We start from the raw sequence: 24240 nt of genomic DNA on the forward strand, positions 1-24240 counted from the left end.
TTAATAGAGTTGTACATTATGCATATAACTTATCCTTTGTAGAGTTATTTGTTTATTATTTATTCGAGCAATAAGCTAAACTTAAATGTTTAAATTGACAAGTCGATAACCGTACAATAATTACATAAAAAAAAAGGAAACGAATGTATTATGTATGTATAGGAATATATGTTCAAATGACATTAAACTATAGACATTCATGCCTTGCGGATATTGATCCGTAATGTAATCGAGTAATTAGTTTTAGAATATCCGGCTATTCAAAAATCTAAAATCATTGGTTTCCCAGACAAATACCTACTTACCACTTCACAGTGTGGTCAGTATTGTCTTTTTCTATATTTTTTTTTCATTTCTTTACTGATAATGTATGCACATATTACTTTAACACGCGTTATTGTAATTTCCCGGACACATTCAAACAACGCTCCGTGGTTCTATGCAATTTTTATATAACCAGGTCTTCCCCCAGCGCTGAACAGCTTGCAATTATGAATGACTATATTCTCTCATTGGTATTCATGTACGTTCATATTTTATACTACGGTACTGTGACAAACAAACAATCACGTGTCAATGTACAAAAATTGCTGGTTGAGAGTAGCCATTGAATATGATTCTTATCATTACGTATAAAATAACATTTTTCTAAATTTTAATCTACTTTGTTATGTGCTGTTTAATGCTAACTTATTTGAAAGAAAAACAATAGTGTTAAACATGGTTTCGCGACAAAATAGTGCATTATAACAGTTCAGTGTTCCAACTGGATAATCCCATGATTTTCGTAAATCAATCAAATTAGCCATAACCGCAAGAATCGTAGGTACTAATATAATTTACGATGTAGTACCTATGACACGAAGCAATTGATTATAGATATAATCCATAAAAACTGTGGAATTTCCAAAGCTTCGTATACATCAGCTTACCCAGATCGACAAGTTATAACTGAAAATTGAAGTGTAATATTTCAATGTCTTGATATTGACAATTTTAAACGAAATATTATTTATAATAAGACTGATTAACGTCGATCTTTGAAGGAACCAGGATTGTAAGATCTGGATTGTTGAAATCCCGGATAATTTTGTGGTTGCCAACTGTTATTTAGTCCCGAATTTCCTTGCCAGGTTCCTGAAGCTTTTTTGGTGCTGTCGTTTGGTATCCAGCGTGAGTCATTCATAGCTGGACCACCCTGGGATGAATTCCACTGGGACTTGTTACCAGGTCCAGATTTATTTTGCCAAGCATCACCAGGCTTGCCCCACGTATCCCCTGTCTGATTTTCCCTAGACCATCCAGAGGATGGGCCTGGATTATTTTCGTACTTGGGCCAACGATCTTTGCTGATATTGTTACCGTCATCTCCCCAAGGATCCTTAGCATCATCTGGAAGATCGTTCCAATCCTCTTTATCAGCTTGACCCCCCCATGAATCCTTTGTAGATCCTATCTGATCTCCCCATCTAGGTTTCCCTCCGTCACCCCAGACAGGCTTACACTCTTCTCTTGGCAATGGTCTCGGGAAGCTTTCTTTCCCCTTAATATTCCAATTGTCTCCGTTCACTCCTCCTGATGAGTTTTGCCATCTGTTTTCAGTGGCTGGTTGCCAATGTTCTTTAAAATCTTTATTAAGGACAGCTGCAGACTGTTTGTTGGCCCATGTATCACCATTACCACCACTGCTGTTCCATGACGCATCGTGACCACCATCTTTCATTTCCCATTTGTCCTGATTCAAAGATTTCCGATATCTATCATTACCTGAAGGATGTTCCCAATTAGAAGTGACAGGCTGCTGCCTCTCGTCGTGCCATCTTTTTTCGGGCAATCTTTCAGCGGGTCTCTGCCAAGTGTTCTGCTCAACTGCACCTCTGCTCGGTATGTCCCAGTCGTCGTCCATTCTTCTTTGCGGTGACACCTGACGTCTTGTAGGTGAAATGTGGCGTCTGGTAGGAGACAACACGCGTCTAGGAGGAGATATAGCCCTTCTGGATGGTGAAATCTGACGTCTTGATTCAGAGATTTGAAGTCTGGGCGATATCTGACGTCTTGGCGGGGATATTTGTCGACGTGGTGAAGACATCTGACGCCTTGGCGGTGACAACTGACGTCGTATCGGTGACATGTGTCTTCTTTGCGGTGTTATCTGGCGTCTAGGTGGCGACAAAGGTCGTCTGATCGGTGACGCAATTCGTCGAGGTGATATGGGTCTTCCCATTACAGATATTTGATGCCTGGGTGGTGAAATATGCTTCCTAATAGGTGGTGAATTCTTTTTCATTGGCTGGAAAGGTTCCCATCGATTTTTCTCCATCTGTTTCCAATGGCCTCCTTGTTCCTGTTGTTTAAAATTCCCATCGCGACCGTGATACCTGTCAGGTGCCGTATTCTGGAAACGATTTCCACCAGAGTCCTGTTGCGAACCAGATGCCATTATAGCATTCCTCGAGGGTGCGACATTGTTGAATCTGTCATAATTTCCCCTAGACATTGAGTCGTCAGGTTTCGTAAACTCTCTGTTAGCTGTTGTGATTAGTATATCTTGAGTCCCCATTTCCTGAACATAACGACCTTTCAGTAGTGGATCATTCTGGACCTGCACGTTCGATGAGCTAGGGACATTTTCAGGAGGTGCAATACGGTCCCATACAGAACGCGGTAGTTGGCTCTGCAATTTATTTGTCTGTTCAAGCACCATATTCAACATATTCTGAAGTTGCTTAGCTGTAGCAACATCTACAGTAGAAGCCGGTCCGCTCAACTTCTGCTTAGCCATGTCGAGCATTTGTTGCTGTTTTTTAACCTTTTCCATTATCTCAGGCTCTATACGGTTACTAGATAATCTTTCCCGCAAGTCAGACTGATCCTTATGATCCCTAAACCTTTTCTCACGACCTGGACTTCCGCGAGGCACGACGCTTTCTACGCTCCATCCCCGTGATTTTTGTTCCTTCTTCATCATTGGGCTTCGATTTCTGTACGGGAAATTTCTTCGTGCGGGATCTTCATACTTATTCATAATTCGCCTATCTTCGTGCACTCTATAATCCGGAGAAACTCTACCGACAGCCCAGGGTTTGAAATTTCCTTTTTCGAACCTAGGGGCAAACTTTTTAGGAGGCACATGCGGCCTCTCTGGAGAATGAACTCTCTTTGGCTTGAATTTATTTTTGACTGGTGGTAATGGAGTCTCCTTCAATTGCTTCGGAGGCATGAATTGAGATTTTTTGGTAAAACCTGGAGTAAACTTAGCTTTCTTCGGTAAAAGTTCTACCTTGTCAACATATTTCTTCACAGGAGGTTCGACTATTTTTGCTACCTTATTCAAGGGAACTTTTGCTTTTTTAGCAGGACTATTTGCACCTTGGGTAGTCAAGGTTTTTGCTCCTTTATCCGCGATTGATTTTTCTTGCGATAACGATGCTGAAGTAGCCGGATTTACCCAAATCCGTGGAAATTTGTTTATCAACCGACGTTCCATCAATATAACAACCTCGAAATGCGGCCCAACTGGTAAAGTGTCCACAACACATGCGCGAATGGGTATAAAAGGATTTCCAAGATTTCCATTACCCGGTCGTGTTAACTCCAATATCGAGCGAACAGACTGCTTTGTTAAAGTTGTTACCATTACGAGCCGCTTCAATGACAGAATCTTCCGCAGATCCGTCATTACTTCAATGGCTGAAAAGTTCAAAAACAAATACAAATTGAAAATCAACAATCTTGGAAGAAATTATATGATATTCGTAGATCGAAATATAGCAAAAAATTCAAATTACCTCTGCCTATATTAGTGTTGGTGTTTACAATCGCAGCAGCCTTACAGTTTGACAATACTTTAGCAATTGTAGCCATCACTTCGGCAGGTTCACCCATTACAAATGAAGCATTTTTGACGCCATTTAATTCGCTAGACATTTCAGCTTCTTCTACTTCAGACGGTGAATCGAGTCCAATAACTTGATGACATTTCTATAAAGCAATATTTATATCATAAACATCGTACAAGTAAAAAAGCAATCAGCATATATCATTTTTTATGATAAATCATGACCCACTCACAGATGCAAGCATAAGTCCAATGAGGCCTGTTCCACACCCTATTTCAACAACTGTTGTTCTAGATGTAGGTGCTAGCAAGTCGGCAACAGCATTTCCCAGACTTTCTGCACCTGCTGCATTCGACCAGAAATTTGTCTTGGGCGCCAATTGTATTTTAATGCCACCAACAACCTCATCTAAAGCTTCAGACCCAAGTAAAAATGTTGTAGTGGTATTCGTTGTACCTCCAGTTCTGAAAAATAACGTTAAAGTTCAGTAAATAGATTGATCTTGGATTTAGAGAAAAGCTAATACTCTTTCAAAATTGTCAAATATCCGGCGAAAATAATAATCTCATAATCACTGTCACATATTCACAAAATAAGTTGGAAAAAAATAGTTTTATAGGCGAGTGCATCACTCACTTTGTAACAGATTTGCAGTAGAGTGATTTGACCTTGCAGTCTTTGCCTGGGCCAACTTCATAGACCTGTTTTAACTCATCCATAGTTGAACGATCAATGTTTCTTCCAGTTGCAAAGAGCATTAGTTCATCAACACGATTACACCTAACTAAAAGCCATAGCCACTCTTGCTTGACAGTTTCTTTCTCATCTGTATCACTACGTGTAGAGGTGTCTTCAGACTTTGACTCTTCATTAGTAACAACGGCAATTTCACTGGATGTTTGTGAAGCTTGTTCATCAACGGATTGTGTTGTCTGAAGAAAGTCTTCGAACACCTAAATAGAAATGAAAAATTTGTTTGGTAAACATGACTGGAGTATTAAAATTGTTCTGATGCCATAAGGTTTACTATGTGCAGTCATCAAACTTGTATGGTTGATGAAATATTTACATTGAATTGCTTGTTCTACACCAAATTAAATTAATTTGTGACTTTTGATTGCGTTCTGTTATTGATGTTATAATTCGAGTTATTTCATTGAAACCCAGGAACTTCATTGTAACAAAAAAAAATTAGGCATGTGAGTGTTAACGAATTCTAGAATATGATGTTAAAGAGATAAAACATATCTCAAAAGTTATGGAAGGTAGGCTATGTCTTCAAGAGCTTGTGTAATTATGATAGAAATATCTTAAAAAGGAAATAAGAAACAATCGAGGGTTTGTCACAGTGTTACACTTGTTGTTTACCAGATATTTCGTAGAAACTTCTTTGTCAAATGTAGTTTTTGTACAGAAAACAAATTAATGAAGAAGTAATAGTTGCTGAGAACATGCAAATTCAATTATATTTTTCAACTGGACATGACTAAAGATCAACTTTTTTAACCATGATAAAATGTCGTGTTTTGCAGACAGTTTATACATGAAATTTCAAAGCCTACTTCAGACAATGTCATACTTCAATTTGATATAGTAAATATGGTAAATAACATATTTAGAAAGTTTTCTCAACTTTGCAAAACGGATTTTCGTAAACGTGTAGGTATTTTTTGAATCTTTGATAGACAAATTATTTCTTGCCAACAATTGTTTTTCTGATATAACGTTTAACAATTTCATACTACGAAGCCATTGAAAAAAATCTTCTTTCTAAGATATTTGACAGAAGAATTCAAATGCTTGTGTACAATTAACACAGCCACTGTTGGAAATACCGATAATTTAAATTTGGCTATAAAATCATTTTTGGCACCTGTTACCCATCAAGTGCTATTTTGCAATCAACAAAATGACAACTAGATTTGCTTTCAATTGTCTGCTAGGAACGGCGATATCAGTCCATATAATATGAAGCACAAACAAAAATCACACAAGATTCATTTATCGAGAACCTTTCGAGTGTTCTACTGTGCGATCTAGAGTTAAAAATATGTTTGACTACAGATCAATAATTGATTGTCCAAACTGGAAACAGTTACTTTTTCGTGAATTATTTTTCGACAATTATTTAACCTGCCAAAACGGAATCAGCTATACCAACATGGTAATCTCAAATTTGATATTAAGAGAATCGTTATTTAGGAAATATGTAATAACTCATGAGCCTTTATATCACAATGCATAAATGTAAGTCCAGCTTCCCATGTAAACGATGATCGTTCAGGCTCTTTCAGTCAATAGGGTTGTATGATGAATCATATGAATATTATACAAACAATACTCCATGTATTAGATTGTCTTCCATTCCATACGAGCTTTAATTCAAATCAATCCGTACTTTCCGTAAAATAAATTGTGATTATATAGAAATTAACATCCAACTCTAATCCAGAATTATTCAGAATTCACATAAGCTAGATATTCCTCATGTACGGCATTGCGACTTATGTTCGGTTTCAACTTCTTAATCCCCAAACCGAATTAATCATTCATGCGTTTTGAATGCAATTTACTCTAGAAGATCCAAATTCTGATGCTGAGATTTGTCGAAAGTTGCGTCACATTGGTTGACGATTGCAAGTTCAAGGGACGGATGGGTTTTCGAATATTCTTGCAATAACTGTTACGATATCATCATGGATCTTACGTTTTCACTCTGTGTTAGATATGCCATTTATGTATACTTATTATCAAGAAACAGACGATAACATTGGGTATTCTCCAAACCATTCTTTGCAGGTAAGGTAATCGTAATTTTCTACTGTAAAGTTTTGCTGAGATACAAAAATTAATCGGCATTCACGCAAAATGGGCTTGGAAACATTTTCTCTTTGTTCATTTACATCCATTTCAGCTGAAAGACTTTTGTTGGTATATACCAATCACGTTCTTGAAATGTAGTTGCGATGATACAGCACACAGTTTTCTCAATATCTTCTACTCCAATGTTTTTTTAGCCAAGAAATGGTCCAGTAGTGTTGAAATACTAATGCTGCAAAATAGCGAGTGTGATCGTTTTCTGTGTAGACTAAACAGTTCTTCGCCTCACAAGTGTTAATGAGAACTTGGCAATATTACGCAAATGATATCAATTTTTCCTCTTCTCATCTGCAGATGGCTAACTGGATTCTGTACAAAAGTAACAGTACAGGTTAGCTCATTGCATTCTAAGGGTTGGCAAATGTCTTCTTAATGCAACCCAATCAGAAAACGGGATGCAGCATATGTAAAGATGTTGTTACAGAAGTCTTGAATATGAACTGGCTCCCTTGATGTAGCATAAGTATATGTAATCCTCAATCCGTACTAGTGTTCGTCTTGAGTTTGAAGTCATGGCGAAAAATTTAAAGCCATGATGTTTAAAATGATGAAAAACCATATTCGACGCGTTATGTTTTTTGATTATAGTAGAATTCTTCTTTCTTCCTTGAATACAGCATCACGTAAAATATCTTCACACCTCAGGATATTGCTAACATAATTGGATTTGATAATCCATCCATGAAACCAGTTACTACAGATGTGTTCTTCAATATGCTACTCAACGCAATAGCGTTGGCTTGATTATTTTCCAGTTCTGTACGATCTTGAACTTTTTCTAGACTGTAATCCTCAACTTCAATTCCATAATAATGAAATACAGAATTTTGAAGTAAGGAACTTGAACCTGCAGTTCAGTCTGGCGTGAATAAGAAAATAATATGCTTAGAATACCAGAATGTGGCATTTGGTGATATTTCAACTTCGATAAGACCTGCACATCATCACAATATCAGGTCACGGAGCAACGCAAGTGAGTGATAGGCCTCCTAACATGTTTTGTAAATTGTGTTGCATAACAGGAACATTGCACTTGAAATCACAAAGTTATTGTCAGGTATTTCATATGCCGTATCTAAGAAGGTTCCCATTTCGGTTTAGCTTGCATCTCATCAGCAGTAATTTCCTTGCTATTTCGAAGATAGTGTGTATCAGTTTCACTAGCGTTTCAGTTGAGGTTGCAGCTTTGATTTCATCCTCAAATAATTATTCATTGCGCTTGTTTCATGTGAAACTATTCAAAGTTGTAGATCGTTTTTGAACTCGTCTTTGGTCAATTATACGTTTTTTTTCCAAGATACGTTTATTGCCGATTTATTTCCACCCATCCCTTGGTAAACACATGATGAGAAAACATGGAAGTATACAAGCGTTTGGAAGTTATTCGTCTGGCGATATTGCGTTTACGTAGCAAAAATTATTGTACCTTGACTGCTTTCATTACAAAAGGCGGATATTGAGAAGAATTATCGGTATCAGAATCCCATACACCGGTTGGAGTCAGCCGCCACATTGTAGAGCCACTGTTCCCCGAATGAGTCTCCTCCTTGTTAGTGTTTTGCTTCTCTGTTGACTCTTGTACAGGCTTTCTGTTGCCTAAACATGTCACATAAGATTTCTTATCTTATTAAACGTAATATTACCATCACATGGCAAAGAATTTCAATTTTCTTCAATTAAAAGCATATTTCAATCATGATCTCTGAATTTTCTAGATTATTTTTCAAACATCCTTTTTACGCAAATATAATTATTTCTTCAAAGAAAACTTTTAACTGGTTGTTTCCACCTAAAACATATTAAGAGTAGCGTTAAATATATATCAAAGAACATTAATTATTCGTCGAATGAAAATACGTATATCTGCCACTGTGGCAAGCTGATGCCATTTAACCATTGAATACAATGAATAAAAAGTCGCTCCCTGAGTGATTGTACGCTCAGCAAATGTGATATTATCAAAATATAAGTTAATCTTATTTTCCCTAAACTTCACTAATTTGCAGTTTTTGTTAGGTTTGATCAACTGTGAATAGTGGCAAGAAGTTTATCTGCTAGGTGTAATAACTAAACTTCACTTGTATATTTTTTTTTCAAGCAATAAAAGTACTGAAGAATTAAGCTAAATAACCAAATAAGCAGCGTACAGTAGAAAACGTAAAATGGTTAGATACAGATTTAACTATTGTGAACAACCACAATACCATACTGTAAATAGATCAGCCGATTGTAACGATCGATATGTCACAGCATTCCATGACTGGTTACAGTTATTATTATGAAGTACCAATGTCGATCTTTGAATAACAAAAGTTATTGCCATTGATATGTATGTAATTATATTACATGCAATTAGCAATAAGTGTCTTGAAATGCTAAAGATGAGTTTGATAGGTACAAACTACCATTTGCTTTCAGTTAAGGTTTGAGTACCAACATTAAATTCACAAATAGTGAATTCAAGGCATAGTGCAGCTTTTCGAGTCATGCTCATAAAAGTAGTGAGTTTCATATCCATGAGAAATATCTCACATCATTCACTTGGGAATGTGCTGCGGCAATGGATTTGTCTGGATCAAATAGTATAATACATGGTAGTCCCAGAGTTTTCAGTTTAATTTATCATCTGAAATCTGGTTTCAACTACCGATGATATCAATCATTTTCTGCATTGCCCATTCTGGGAGAACAGTTACGTTTCCGCAGTAGGGCACCCCATACTCTTCTCATTTACAGTTGCAACGGCATGTCCAAAACCTGTTCCAACTGTGAATACTTCGACAAACTTCAGGTTTCACCTAAGGCTTGCAAATCATGCTTAGCTCAAAATATTTATAATCAACGACCATCTAATTGTTGTTAATAGGATTTGCAAAAACAATATTAATTGTTTGCCGAATGATTTAAATAACAAATCCAGGAAATAAAACAAATTGTTTGTATGACAAAACGGAATACGGTTTACAATAAAAATAGTAGTGGTAAAGAAGAATAAGAGTTCACTGATAGTGAAATCTTCACAACTTCCAATTAGCCACTTTTAGCAACAGTATAAATGTATCGTAGGCAGGAAAAAAAAATGTTTAAAACTTCCTGGATAACTTATATCATTTGTCATGTCATTCTCTACTGATCCAATTCTTCCTTGATCAGTTTTATATTCACCACCATAGAACCATTACATCTATCTTGAACTGACGCAAATTATTTTCTTACTCACAATGGCGGAAAGATGGGACTGCCAGTAAGCTGTCACAAATTTTTTTGGAGAATTGTGTTTTCCTTGAATCATCCAGATCAATCATAGAACAAGTCCAGATTTGGTGAAATTATTCAGTAACAATAGATGTGTGATTACTTTGGTCTATGAAATCGTAGCACATCAGTTTGTTTTTTTTTTTTTTTTTCCTCAATTGGAATCTATTTTTCCATGGATCTGATTGGCAGCTTCTTAGACATCTCACTTGTTAACTCAAGTTGCGAGTCAAATTCATGTTGATAATAATCATATACTTGCTCACAACATATGTTCATGTACAAATATATATGGTACTTTATGCGATTATGTATTCCACATAATTTAATCACATTTCGTAATATCATGGTGAGTTATGACTCATAGGCCATGTTGATATCGTCATGTGTGCTAGTTAATTCCGCATATTTGAGAAAGCAGATTTTACACAGTCAAACATGTGTGACATGGTTTTTACGATGTAAAGACATTGCAGGGTACTTGCAACTTCTGAAAAATACTTAAATTGTTATTGATAATCGATATTTGTATGTTGTTCAAACGTTGCAAAACAGTACACCAGCATCGGACAACCCAAAATAGTTGTCCCAAAAGAAATCTGACGACTGTCTAGCATACTATTTAAACATACGGGTAACAGCAATAGCAGCACTTTATTTAAAACGCATGATATTGATACTGATTAGATCATTATATCGAATAGAACAGAATCTAGCTGTAAGATTGGAATTAAAATTTGAAATTGTTTATTTCAAGTTGATGGTTGTTGCAATGCATTTTAATAATAATCAAACAAATGAACAACTAAAGTCAGAGAACTACATTTTAATTTACATACAAAAACCTTTTCAAACTATTACAGAAGGCACCGATAAAGCGCAATTTCAACAGCTTTGAACACACGTGTAATTTTGAATTACAATACAGTTCAGTCTCGATGTTCTTATTAAAACAAGGAAAAAATTGATAGAAACTCCACCATAGCTGCGTGTGAATTATACATAAATTAGGTAGTGAATCAAAATTCCAAATATCAATACAATCTGGTAAAGCAAAACAAAAAAGCAAACCGTTGTATTACATATTAGATGTAACGTTATCACCTTTGATTTTCTGAACTAGCGATTATGTACAGAATTTCAGAATAGAGTTAAGTTTATCTGTTTGGTAAATATTGCAATTCATGTAATCACAGAGAATTTCGGACTTTCAGTAATCATTAAGCCATGCTATGACAAATCTTTGCGATAATTGGATTAAGATAAACAGAAAACAATATTTTCATTTCGAATGCAGATTGAAGTGCATAAGTTGAACAAATAAACTGTATGAAAATAGAATTACCTTCCTTGTTTAGAGTAATTTCAATGTTCAAGCAGAATTTTAAATGCCTACTTACACACGAATTTCCACCGATTGATGTGAGGTTTTTCTAGCAGGCATCGTCGAGGTTGATCCAATCGACAAACGGGGGTTCCAGTGATAGCTTCATTTCGGTCTAGGTATCCTTTATACCGCGGATAAGAAAATTCAAGGACACGGGCTAATTTTGACAATCGATCTTTTACCGTTGCAACTTTTGTTTCCAACTGAAAACATTTACATATTGAAGACATTCGGTAACAATGAATTCACTTGAAATCAATGATCACAAAAGCAAAGGCATACCTTTTTCTCGTACCAATCTACACCAGAATCTTTGGATTCGGATTCCACAGTCTGAGGTTTCTCTTCCATTTTTTCAGCTGTGACTTCACTTGGCTCCTCTGTTTTGTCTTCTTTTTTGCTCGTAGTCTTCATCTCTTCTGATTGCTTGTTTTCTGGCTGTTTGGATGGATCTTCCGTTGCTTTGTTCTTCTGCACATTTACTTGGGATATATTTGAAGCTGCATTGGTTGAATCAACGTCATCCTGAAGCTCAAACTCCGTTCCATCTAGCACAATGTTTTCTATCTCATCAAGATGATTCATTATCTCTTCATCAGTCATATACTCTCCCGACACGTCTAATTGATCCATAGAAATATCAGCTGTAAAGTCGATCGGCTTTCGAAGACGGGCGTTTTGTTGTGTCAGTAAAAGTCGCTTTTCAGTCAATAATTTCTTTTGTTGGAGTGGATCTGAGGTTTTAGAAGGTTCTTTCGTTTCCAAGCTATCAGCAGATTTCAATTCTTCGGCAGTCTTAGTCTTCGACTCTTCTGTACTTTGCATTGGTGCATTGTCAGTGCTCTTGGGTGCTTCGATAGACTTGGCCGCTGTAACTTTTGATGATTCCTTAAATGACGCTGTTTCATCATCATCAATGCACTCGTCTACTACTTCAAACTCCTCTCCTCCAAAAAGCGCTACTTTTTCTGTATCTGTCGGAAATATTGATTTGTCAGTTTTACATCATTCATCATAAAAATTTCATAATAGTTCTGACTTTTCAAACCAAATACTTTTTTTAGATCATTTTACTAAAAATTTTAATATTGTGATCTTCTGAATAGTTTGCAAAAATGGTATCAGATTTCCTAAATAAACATCTTGAAACAAGTTTTACATGATATGACATACATTCGAATTTGAGTTACACTCATGACGCTTCATTCATTATCTTTGGAAAATAAAGTATAAATAAAACTTTCTTTTTCAGCTATTCGTACATGCTGCATAAATACGGAGAATCTTTTTATGCAAAACACCGCTACACTGGGACTTGAGCTGATTTCACCATAATTATAGCACTGGCTGCTTTTGTGCTGGAAGATTTGCAATATTTTTGAAAAAATGCCAAGAAACCGAAAGGTTAATGTTGTCATAGGAGTTTCTGTCATCAAAATGAGTAATGAGAACAGAATTATCTTACATATACCAGGAAAATGTCGACTACATATAAATCTCAAATTTGTAAAAAGATTATAATTTGAAATTTATTCTCCTTCTCTTTGAATCAAGTCAACATTTTCACCTAGTTTAAATGCAAATATTATCCCATAAAGAACTTTGGAAGATCGTACATGTTTTAAATACTATGATAAAGTTTAGACACATTTTTTCTAATTCATCCGAAAATTCTGTTTTCGACAGCTATCTTGTTTTAATAACGATTGCAATTTTGAACCAAGATAAAAAGAAAGCCAAATCTGGAAATACGTGATTGTAGAAGGAAAGAAAAAAATAAACGTGGTTCGAAATCAATTTTGCTTGACTCATTAACTAAGTTGTATATAATACATCATTTTTCGTTATAAAATACAAATTCTCAACACTATGAAGCAACAAATCTTGAGATTAAAATTAGTAATCTTAAAGCAACGAAAAATTGTGATAAGACTCATCATTTTGCAGCTTAAGAATAACCGAAGGACTTGAATTTACCAACTCTGAGTTTCTTCATGCTGTATTACAGTTTACTGAATTCCAGAAAATTTTAAAGTTATAAAACAACATATTTTTATAAAAATGCACCGTTACAATGATGCTGCGAAATTCAACCTAATTAAATCTTAAAATGAAACAAATTACTATGCAGATGACAGACCTTCTCTTATGTCAGTAACTATCGATAAAATCATCCAAGCACTGGTGAAAAAGGTGTTGACAAAAAATCAGCTTTAGTAACGACTTGTTAGCATAAAATTTGAACTGCATAAGTAATGAACAACTATCAAGCCTCTCAAGAAGTTTACAACTATTTTGCTAAATGAAATTTCTAATTAGATTGATTTAATCAATCATAACCTGCTGATTACGAATCTTCACTTTGATTGATAAAAAAAATGAGGATAGCCATTAGAGGTTGTAATAAATAAAGAATTGGGCAAAAGAGCATCAGCATCATCGCTAGATAGATTGACAGGTTCAAGGGTCAATGGGAGTCGTGTAGTATAAGGGATTATCTACGTATCGCACGAAAATGAGACGTTCGCGTAGTTTTATATAGTAATATAAGAAAAACAACAAACAAAAAAAACGTGGGCGTAGCTTTGGAATGAGAAATCGTTGTCAGATACAAAGCGAAGTTACTATGTAATCGCAGGAACGTCTATTATAAAATCGTTAAATGGAAACTCACCAGCCATCGCGTTGCGCCCTTAGATTGGAATGCGTCGTTAAATGTACCCTAGTTGAAGCTTACTTTTTTAACGCGATAATGTATGTTAAAAATGACCACCCAATTCACGCTTAAGGAGAAACGTTACACATTACTTGCACCGTTGCAACCAAGGGAACAGTGTATCACTGAGTATAATCAATTTCTCCTAGGCGCCATGTTGAATCACTATCGATATATTAAACAACATACTCTCACTTCCGTTGAGCGAAAAAGGCACGAAGTAAGAGGGAAGCAGACCGAACTCTGCCGAGGCCGCATCCCAAAAGTGGGATCAATTTTCCAGCGATAAGTGAGCAGTTCGCTGCGAAGAATAACCGAGACGACGAGTCACGCATGCGCAGTACGACTTAGCTGCGTCCGTGTCTCGCTCGCATAAAGTGCGAGTGAGACAGTTTTGTTATAACAGTGAGGTTAGTTTTTACGGTAAGATGTCAGCGTGTCGTGTACCGCAGTGCAAAACTAAATATAAAGACAAAAATAACAATCACACGTTGTTTAAAGCTCCCTCGGTACGTAACGTGATCATAGAGTGATGGTAAAACAAAATTATACTTCTATTTATGTTTATTACCAGATTGTACAATAAATTGAAATTGCCAACAACAAGCAAGAAATATCGTTTTTATGTATATATCTAGTTTGTAAATCCTTATATCCTACATCCTGACCTTATCTCCTAATTCTCGTCACTGTAGCTGATAATTTCTATTATGTAAAACTTGTATATATCCTGATTCTCCTATTTACCATTTACAATTTTCGTATTGAACATGATTGATAAATTGTTTACATTTAAAGCATGATTGTAAAAAATGGTTGTTCAATATCCTAATGATCTGGCAAAGGCATTTTATCTACGTTGTTCAGAAGAACAATAAACTGATCCATATTCACAAGGATAGCACATTCTGAGAGCGGCCAAATTTTATTGTCTATGTATATTTCAACGTGCATATCTGGTAAAACAGCAATTCTTTTCAATCTTTTGTAAACCAAAAAATGTGTGATCTCCTCGTGTAAAACCCCAACTTGGTGCTGGTAAAATACTTGCACATAGCTTTTTCCTCAAATACGTGTAATTAAATTCATTACGTACTTACTCCATATCTGTAAGAACGTCCAGAATGATTCAAATGCTCCACTATTTACGGCTTAAAATTCCATAAACAACGTTCGTAAAATACTCACCTATGATTTCTGACATCGCAGCGTATTCACGTTTCTTTTTTGCAAGTAATAACGCGATATTTGTGATTCTACCATTATGCCAAGAAATTATTACGCACCATAACCTCATGAACTTGCTGTCACAACAACAAAACTGTCTCACTCGCACTTTATGCGAGAGACAAGACACAGCTAAGTCGTACTGCGCATGCGTGGCTCGTCGTCTCGGTTATTCTTCGCAGCGAACTGCTCACTTATCGCTGGAAAATTGATCCCACTTTTGGGATCGGAGTTCGGTCTCTTTCCCTCTTACTTTGTGGAAAAAGGTAACTTTCAACACGCAAACGTAACCTCAAACCCCACTAGCTGGAGCTTTAATTTTTCATATGAAATCATCCGAAAATTGCTTCACCAGTTCTCCATCGACTAGAATCCCACGAAATCGCAGTTAAAGCACACATCAATTAACACGTAAATAACGCTTGAAAAGAGAGGAAATCGAGAGACTGTAATAACCTGAAAATCAATGTCCCATCCGCAGCGGGCAACAGTTACAAGTGGACTATGGAGCTCTGGTGAAGAGAAAGGTGACTGAAGTGCCGGCGGCCATATTCGTATCTTTAAATGGTCGAATCAAGAAAAAAATGACGTCACATCACTCGACGCAACCGTGGGAGCTAGGATTGTGTTTATCACCAAGACTTTAGCCCGGTCTTAGCGTGATAAAAAAAGCGCTTGATCAATATCCGATCGGGGAAAACCATCCTGAGTTATCACAGAATTTTTCCACTTAGGTAAATGAATAATTTCTCCAGTCTAACCTCACACTGATTATTCCATACTGACCTTTCTTTCCATAAGATGGATTCAATTTAAATAAATAATAGAAAACCTTTAAGTAGATGCAAAATTTTATTCTTGATGAGTGACATGGTTAGCCAATATATGAAATACTGTCAGTGTAGCTTTATTCGAGTTATACAAGATCCTTTCCCTCGTTCGCAATCAATTTGGCTACTGCTTATCATAAACTTAAAAATGCCTGTACATAAGGAATGAGATTTGTGTAGGCGGTGCACGGATAAATTATGTTTGATGCTTAGATATTCTGAAAATATTCAGAAACACATCCGAGAGATAGTATCAACTCATTTTCCTCATTGATCTAAATAAATTGGTACTTTTTCCTGGAATCTAAAAGGATTTATTGTAACTTTGGTAAGGCTGAAGCATACATGCTTTAGGTCTTCTAGTTACTTCAATAGTTTTTTCTTTTTTGTTTGCAAGATTCAATGCAATTTGATCACTAGTAATGATCATTTTTAAGTATGGAGTAAAAATAAACTATTTAAATTCCTTCGTCTACAGAGGAAAACTAAATTTGAAACAAGCGATATTTTTTCAAGATCGACCTTATTTTTTTGTTTCTTTAGTTTTTTAACTCAACTTTACTATTTTCAGAATCTTGAACAGGCTGCAATAATGTCAGTTTCTATAAGTGAGATATGCGAGAACACAAAACTAGCTAGGGAAATGGCTTTGATGGGAAATTATGACACATCCGGTGTATATTACCAGGGTGTCATTCAGCAGATACATAGGCTTCTCACTACGATAGGTGACACGACTCGCAAAGGGAAATGGCAAGTTGTGCAGCATCAAATCGCTCAAGAGTTTGAAAAAGTTAAAGCAACTTCAAACACCTTACAGCTTTTTAAAATTGATACTCATGGAGAAAGATTAGTCGGAGGTATGGTTTCTTTCATTCAGGATTCCGGATTATGTTAACTTGACTTATACGAAAGTTCATAAATTTTAAAACGCCATTTTAATATCGAACAAAAATTTTAGTACATCCTTGAGAATAAAAAACAAGATTCTGCAGTTAGCAAAATCCTGTTCTAATATTAAGTATCACACTTGTGCTTTCACTATGAACAATTCTGAAAGAATAAATCTTTTTGATATACAAGATTCATTTAGAAATGCACACAGTTTTGTGTTTCAAAACTTGTAATTATTATGGAATTTTTTTAATCTTTAAAAATAACTGATCTTACTTACCCGTATTTTGTGAATTTATTGTAGGATCATCTTGTTTATCGACTTTCGAAGAGCCTACACGGGATCCAACTTCGTGGACTTTCGGTGAACTTCGTGAACCTAGTATGTGGCCACCTGCACCACCAAGAGATCCTGACGTCTGGCCTCCTTTGACTCCTGCAGAACAAAAGTAAGTTTATTAATGGTATTTGAGAATTTTGTAATAAAATGTGGCAGTTTAAGCGCATCTGATAATTACCAAAAATATCCTATTTGTTACAGCTGGTGTAGGAAAATTGTTGTAATATATTTAAAAATGGATGGACGTAGAAGTAGCATTTCTAAGATATTTCACACTACATTTGTACAAACGCCGTAAAATGCTAACTGTTTTTATCTTTGTAGAAATGCTCGGCCTCAAAAAAATCAAAAACAATCAATTCGCTCAAATGTTCGTAAATCCTCGATTCCACCTGGGAAAAAACAAGAAAGCAAAACTAATTCTAAAAAAGACGATAAAAGACCGACCAAGAAAGATGACTCTGTTAAGGTGAAAAACTTATGTTGACCTAACAAAGTAGAAAGCAATTACATTTATTTTGCATTGCATTTACGCATTTGAGTATTTGTATTTTATAGTAAATGTTTGAATATTCTTTGACCCCAATTTTTTAGGATAAAAGTGACTCTGAGAAAAAAGAAGTTGAAGTGGAAGACCGCAAATTTGAGCCAGCTGGAAATGACAGAGATCTTGTAGACATGCTCGGTAAGTATAGAGTAGAGAGCAGTAAAAGTTGTACGATAATTTGCTTTTTCACCTTACCATTTGATCTTCGACATGTTAACTTGAAAACTTTTTATATAGAACGAGATATTGTACAAAAAAATCCAAACATTCACTGGGACGACATAGCAGATCTTTATGAGGCAAAGCGATTGCTGGAAGAAGCTGTTGTTTTGCCAATGTGGATGCCAGACTTCTTCAAAGTATGTTTATTTCTGCAATGAATATTTATCACATACTCTGAAACAGAAAAAGTAAATATCAGTACCTAAAATTATTATAGAGGCAAAAGTAATATGAATAATATGAATTTATCAGAGATGCACATACACTTTTACAGGGAATACGAAGGCCTTGGAAAGGTGTGCTAATGGTTGGCCCGCCTGGTACAGGAAAAACAATGCTTGCAAAGGCTGTGGCCACAGAATGTGGAACAACATTTTTCAATGTCTCTTCATCAACGTTAACATCAAAGTACAGAGGAGAGTCAGAGAAATTAGTACGCTTACTTTTTGAAATGGTAAGGGTGTAGTGCTACTACAGTTGAGAAAACTGCCACAAGCCAAATTCACAAAATTCATGTAATTTCATAAAAACAACTCTAAATTGAAAACTGCTTTAACACAGGCCAGATTTTACGCTCCTAGTACCATATTCATTGACGAGATAGACTCACTGTGTTCAAGAAGGGGCTCGGAATCTGAACATGAAGCATCTCGTCGTGTAAAGTCTGAACTCCTTGTACAAATGGACGGAGTCAATTCGAACAGGTATTTATTTTGTATAATTTACGATATAGGTATAGAGACTATGATTCTGACCTCTGAGTATGAGAAATTTACATAAAAATATATTCAAGCATATTTAAATTACATTAGGTATTATTTTCAGTGAAGATCCGAGCAAAGTTGTGATGGTACTTGCTGCTACAAACTTTCCTTGGGATATAGATGAAGCGCTACGACGGCGATTAGAGAAACGCATTTACATACCTCTGCCTAACAGTAAGATCTAAGAGAAGGAATTGAGTACAAAAAATCATTTATTAATATGTACGAACTAATTATTTTGACTCTTACTTGCAGACGAAGGTAGAGAAGCCTTGCTGAAGATAAATCTTCGCGAGGTCAAAATAGACCCAGAAGTAAATTTGACTGACATTGCCAAAAAACTCGAAGGCTATTCAGGCGCAGATATAACCAATGTTTGCAGGTAAAGTAATTTTCCAGCTTGTCAGCTGTCATCGAGCTTGAGATCAAAATTTATAACACCTGTAACAGTCTGTAATTGTATAGCACGATTAATGGTTTTTAATATTTGGGCTCAGAGATGCGTCTATGATGTCCATGCGCAGAAAAATTGCTGGTCTAAGGGCAGATCAAATTAGGCAGTTACCTAAAGAAGAGCTCGACCTGCCTGTGTCTGTGCTAGATTTTGAAGAAGCTGTTGAGAAATGCAACAAAAGTGTGTCGCAAGAGGATCTTGAGAAATATGAGAAGTGGATGAATGAATTTGGATCATCTTGATAATCCTTATACAAAAAATGAAAATATAATATAAATTAACTACCTAACACGGACATCGTAACGACTAATGAGTATTGTTAGAATATTTTTTACATGTACCTATCACATTTATGTTTGATCGTTCAAATTTTATAACAGAAAAAAATAGATTATTATTTAGTGTCTGTTTAAATTTTGAGTCGTTACCAGAAAATTAAATATTTATTTTTGAACTGTGCGACGTTACAAGTGAAATCCTGTGCATGGTTTTGATACTCAACTTACAGGAATGTGTGATTTGCGACTGTAAATTGGTTGAAATTCTGTTTTAATTAGGACAAACATTTGAGTGTTGTGTAGCAAGTACCGTATTCTTCCAAGTATAAGATGACCCAAAATTCTGATACATTATTTCAGGGTGTTTTTCTTAGTTACCCGCACATAAGACGGATCCGCGTACAACATGAGGATGATTTTGGCGGGTACTGTCAATGACAAAAAACCTTGGCTCATATTCAAAACAATACGGTATAATCAAGATAATGAACGTAGTCTGAAATATCTCAGGAATAATACCCCTACGTGCATCCATTTTTAAATACATTACAATTTTTTTACACCAACTATAACAAATAGAATATTTTTGGTAATAATCAGATGCGCTTAAACTGCCACATTAAAAAAAAACTAAACTTCTCTAATCAGCTTGTAAGAAACATAATACATGAGCCATAAGACAATTCTTGTTAAAACTGTTATTTACATTTAACTACAGGTAGTAGAATTTAATAAACCAAATGTATTATACAAGATTTTCTTGAGTGTTCAGTGTCATGCAAAATACGATTATCTACCCTTTCTAGAGAGTAAATAAGCTATAAGTATTTTAATCACAGGTTATAATCGACAACGATCAAAGTACTTTTTATGTGTCAATAGGAAATTGCAAAGGCTGTACATAATCGGCAAGCCCTTTCTTATCGCTTAGCTGTTTTCCCTGCTTGAAACTGATCAGTTGCCTACGTAACATCGATTTAAATTCAAAGAGCTGTGTGTTTACTCATTTAAAACTATTTCATCATTTTCGTATTGGTGCACAGCCTTGATTCTGCAGTTTTTTTGTATGTTCATCAGTATTTTTCGATTCTTTTGGCACTTTGTACTTCTCCACGTGATCGACTCTCAAAATTCGACCCAGGACCTGAAAATAGAGGCATATTAGTCTTATTGAAGGCTTCAAAAATGAATAAACTAGTAAAGCACTGAAGTGCACACCTTTGTGCCATTGAAGTTATCTACAGCGAGTATAGTGCTCCTTTGATCCTCGTAACAAATAAAACCGAACCCTTTTGGTTTGCCAGTGTCCTTGTCCCTGACGAGGTTGATGTTTACGATTTCACCATACCTGTTGACAAAAGCAAGAGCCTTTATTCTTGCTTGAAGATTTATACCGCTATTAAATATTTGACGATTCTAATGTAGAAATATTCAACTTACTGGGAAAATATTGTAATAACATCTCCCTCTGTCAAATCATACGGTAGGCCTCCAACGAATATCCAAGCACTGTCTTTGTACTTGTCGTGCCATGAAGATTTACTGTTGCGTACTAGTTCTTGCTCACCTAACTTGGTTATGTTTTTTACATTCCTGAAAAATCAATTATACTAAAATGAATTGGAATAGTGGCAATAGACATTAGACATATTCAAATTTAAAAATTACTGCGTCTCAAACTCAACTTTGTTGTTTACTACTAGGATAGGTTAGAATACATTAGGTTAGGTTATGTTCGATACTAAATAAATACTTTGCGTCACACGAAACGCGTGAAAGAAATGATAGCGAATGTAAAATCAGATGATGCATAATTAAATGAACGAAACTCACGTTAAGGGGTTCATGGCAGATCAAGGGAAATACTACAGTCTTGTTGAACATTAATATACGTCGAAATTTATATCGCTATTGCTACGAGCATCGCGGTGTCTAGAATTACGAAGCATCAAGTCCATGGTCCGAAGATGCGGGGAATTTTGATAATCGATCAAGTAGCCGATTTAATAAAGAAACTGGTTACGAGTCGTACTTTTTTTTTTAACATATTAACCAGACAATCGTCCTTAGCTATCTATAGATGTTTCACGTATATAGGGAATTTATAATAAAGTTTTGGAGGTAAAACATGACATTCCTTACGGAAAAAGGTTCCAAATTTACTCAGTTTCTCAGCATTCGAATTTTGTGGATTAAATTTGAAAGTATCAAAACCTAGTAAAAGTTGAAGTGATACTTTAATTAATTTTTCCGTTATTTTAAGCTTTCTATGGTTCTATGCGACTGAGTTGAAACTAACGAATTACGTTGTGCTTCCATACTTGTCACTGTGATGAAATATTTCCAAGTCAAGTAGCTGTGATGGTATTTTCCATTTTTGTCCAAGCACAATTTCGAATTGTATTAATCTACTTATCGGTGATCTTTATTAAAAGATTCACGAATGAAAATACAGATATTTTAATTATAATAATACAGTGATATCAAGTTAGCAAGTATTCTAAACCGTGTTTATGATCGAACTTTCGAAGGGAAACATATTGCTCATAATTCTTGATTACATGTTAATATATTTTTGAAACAACTTTAACACGTCTATCACTCGTTTTATCTAAGCTTTTTAAGAATAAATTATAATTATGGTCAGACATGTTGGTAATTATTATTTTTTATGCCTGATCTATCATTGGAGATAAATATTGTTTTAAGTTTCTCTCGTTCTTGTAACATTTGGACACATTGACATTTTTTCTTATGCATTTGACATTTTTCATTAAATAACAACCAAGTTCACGTTGTCCAGTTTGACTGAGCAACGAACAACAGGTACTTTTATAGCTGAAGCTACATTGATTTGTGTGTATACAGCATATAAGTAGTAGATAATGATCAGTAAACTGATCGTGAGAGGCTGGTTTGATACATATGTTGACATGATGTGTGACTTGATAATACAGTAATTAATTTTAGAGGAACGTGAAGAATCACTTAATTTCTTAAATGTTGTAATATAATTTTGAATTTGCAGTGATCGTTGAAATTTCATGACAAGTCGTGTGAAATTCTACATGCAATTAGATGGTTTGTGAATGAGTTTGTTACGATTGTTGATGCATTAAAAGTAACCGTAACACGTAATCCTTATGGCATTAATTTTATCTATATTGAAGATGACTATGTGATGATTAATTTGACTATTTCATAGTGAATTAATTTACAACTAAGAATATTTATCAATCTGACACATTACAAAATAAAATACATTAAACGTAGTGAGAGTCAGGATTTTAACAAGGATATCTGGAAATGAATTGAGTGGTTTTCTAAATATTTCAAAATTTAACATAAATAGTTGAATAATTCAACAAAAATACAACTACGTTTGAAGCAACATTATGTAGCTTGTTGTCAATTTCTTTGAATTAACCAGATTTGAAGTATGTAAGTGTGAAATGGATAAATAAGTATGGATGAGAACATGCATACAGTTCCAGAATATGTGATTCCTGAAAAATTCTAAAATGCATATGATATTACTTTAATATTTTATAAAGTCAGGCCACATTTTCAGGAACTTGACAATATCCAGGATCACTAGACATTTTATATATACTACACTTACAGAGGGTAACAACCCAGTGCACCTATGATTAAGTATCATCACTCTTTTCAACGTGTTTTCCAGTTGCAGTCATCATCAATTCATAGAGTTGCTGTATTTGCTCATCTCTCATTTTCTCAATCGCATCCTGGTCCAAATCTATACCTAATTTTTTGGCTTGCTGTGGTCCTCTAAGTCCCAGTTGCTCAGCAAGTTTTGTAGCATAATCCTGAAATGCATCATTTCTTTATTCAATTGCAAAGGTATAAATAGCGGTGTAATTTTAAATCGAGTGATCAAACACAGCCAGATATATAGCATTGAGGATACTTGCAGCCCACTCTGTCATGAAAACTTGAGCCTCTGCAGGGTTGCAATTTTTATGCCGCCTAAATTCATCGCGGACGTAATTATTACCCAGAGGTTGAATTTCCAACGGTAAGCCGCGGTGAAGTTTCAGGATAGTTTTGTATAAAAACTTCACCCGTTGCACATGTGAGGTTATGTTCATTTTTGTGAGTAACTAGTCCGCTAAACGTTGCAATAACTAACAAAATTTCCTCATCGAATTTTACCATAGGCGAGCAGCATCATAATGAATTTTTGCCAGCGATCTTTCAGATTGCATTTATATAATTAAAAACTCGCAGCCGCTCTAATCTCGCAGTTATGTATTCTTCGTGGTATTCTTGTTCAACGAAACGAGCGCTCCGAGTGTTCAACATGACAATCATTGAGGAGATTTGAACAGTCGGTAATTAAAATCACAATATTAAATGAATTCTCGGTCCTGCATCTGATGTAGAAGTGCGAAACACTCGATTAATAAAGTAAATAGTGGATACACCTATTGCGTTAAAATTTATTTTCTTACTATTTCGAATTCATCCAACATCTTGACCATGTTTCACGTTTTCGTTTAGCAGTTCTTGGCAAAATCGTAACAAGGGCAGGAATTATGAGGGTAATTTCAATCGGTAAGAAAATCTCTTCGTATGGTCACTCA

General features: G+C 35.3%; 3 protein-coding genes across 7 annotated transcripts; 1 reads left to right on the plus strand and 2 right to left on the minus strand.

The window, feature by feature from the left end:
* Window positions 1-319: 319 nt before the first annotated feature.
* On the minus strand, window positions 320-19232 carry LOC107220541. Its single transcript, XM_015659187.2, has 9 exons — window positions 19151-19232; window positions 17309-17464; window positions 11644-12335; window positions 11375-11564; window positions 8146-8315; window positions 4476-4792; window positions 4072-4303; window positions 3789-3981; window positions 320-3690 (listed from the first exon to the last, which is right to left on the minus strand). The coding sequence occupies exons 1-9, from the start codon at window positions 19230-19232 to the stop codon at window positions 1028-1030; spliced, it is 4695 nt and encodes a 1564-aa protein (XP_015514673.2). The 3' UTR covers window positions 320-1027.
* On the plus strand, window positions 15268-20388 carry LOC107220543 (katanin p60 ATPase-containing subunit A-like 1). Of its 4 annotated transcripts, XM_046736455.1 has the most exons (13): window positions 15268-15570; window positions 15660-15715; window positions 15786-16038; window positions 16706-16994; window positions 17333-17477; window positions 17693-17837; window positions 17963-18053; window positions 18153-18274; window positions 18412-18591; window positions 18699-18841; window positions 18963-19075; window positions 19157-19283; window positions 19399-20388. In XM_046736455.1, the coding sequence occupies exons 4-13, from the start codon at window positions 16727-16729 to the stop codon at window positions 19595-19597; spliced, it is 1533 nt and encodes a 510-aa protein (XP_046592411.1). In that variant the 5' UTR covers window positions 15268-15570; window positions 15660-15715; window positions 15786-16038; window positions 16706-16726; the 3' UTR covers window positions 19598-20388. The 4 variants fall into 4 exon arrangements, with proteins under 4 accessions (XP_046592411.1, XP_046592410.1, XP_015514677.1 ...); XM_046736454.1 differs by having other exon boundaries at window positions 15268-15715; XM_015659191.2 differs by having other exon boundaries at window positions 15660-16038.
* Window positions 19816-23912, minus strand: LOC107220545 (RNA-binding motif protein, X-linked 2). Of its 2 annotated transcripts, XM_015659194.2 has the most exons (4): window positions 21467-21702; window positions 21074-21226; window positions 20852-20981; window positions 19816-20777 (listed from the first exon to the last, which is right to left on the minus strand). In XM_015659194.2, the coding sequence occupies exons 1-4, from the start codon at window positions 21478-21480 to the stop codon at window positions 20655-20657; spliced, it is 420 nt and encodes a 139-aa protein (XP_015514680.1). In that variant the 5' UTR covers window positions 21481-21702; the 3' UTR covers window positions 19816-20654. The 2 variants fall into 2 exon arrangements, with proteins under 2 accessions (XP_015514680.1, XP_046592431.1); XM_046736475.1 differs by lacking the exons at window positions 19816-20777; window positions 20852-20981; window positions 21467-21702 and adding exons at window positions 23256-23463; window positions 23569-23912 and having other exon boundaries at window positions 21092-21226.
* Window positions 23913-24240: the final 328 nt, after the last annotated feature.

This window comes from Neodiprion lecontei, chromosome 4 (assembly GCF_021901455.1).
Source record: "Neodiprion lecontei isolate iyNeoLeco1 chromosome 4, iyNeoLeco1.1, whole genome shotgun sequence".
Classification (NCBI taxonomy): domain Eukaryota; kingdom Metazoa; phylum Arthropoda; class Insecta; order Hymenoptera; family Diprionidae; genus Neodiprion; species Neodiprion lecontei.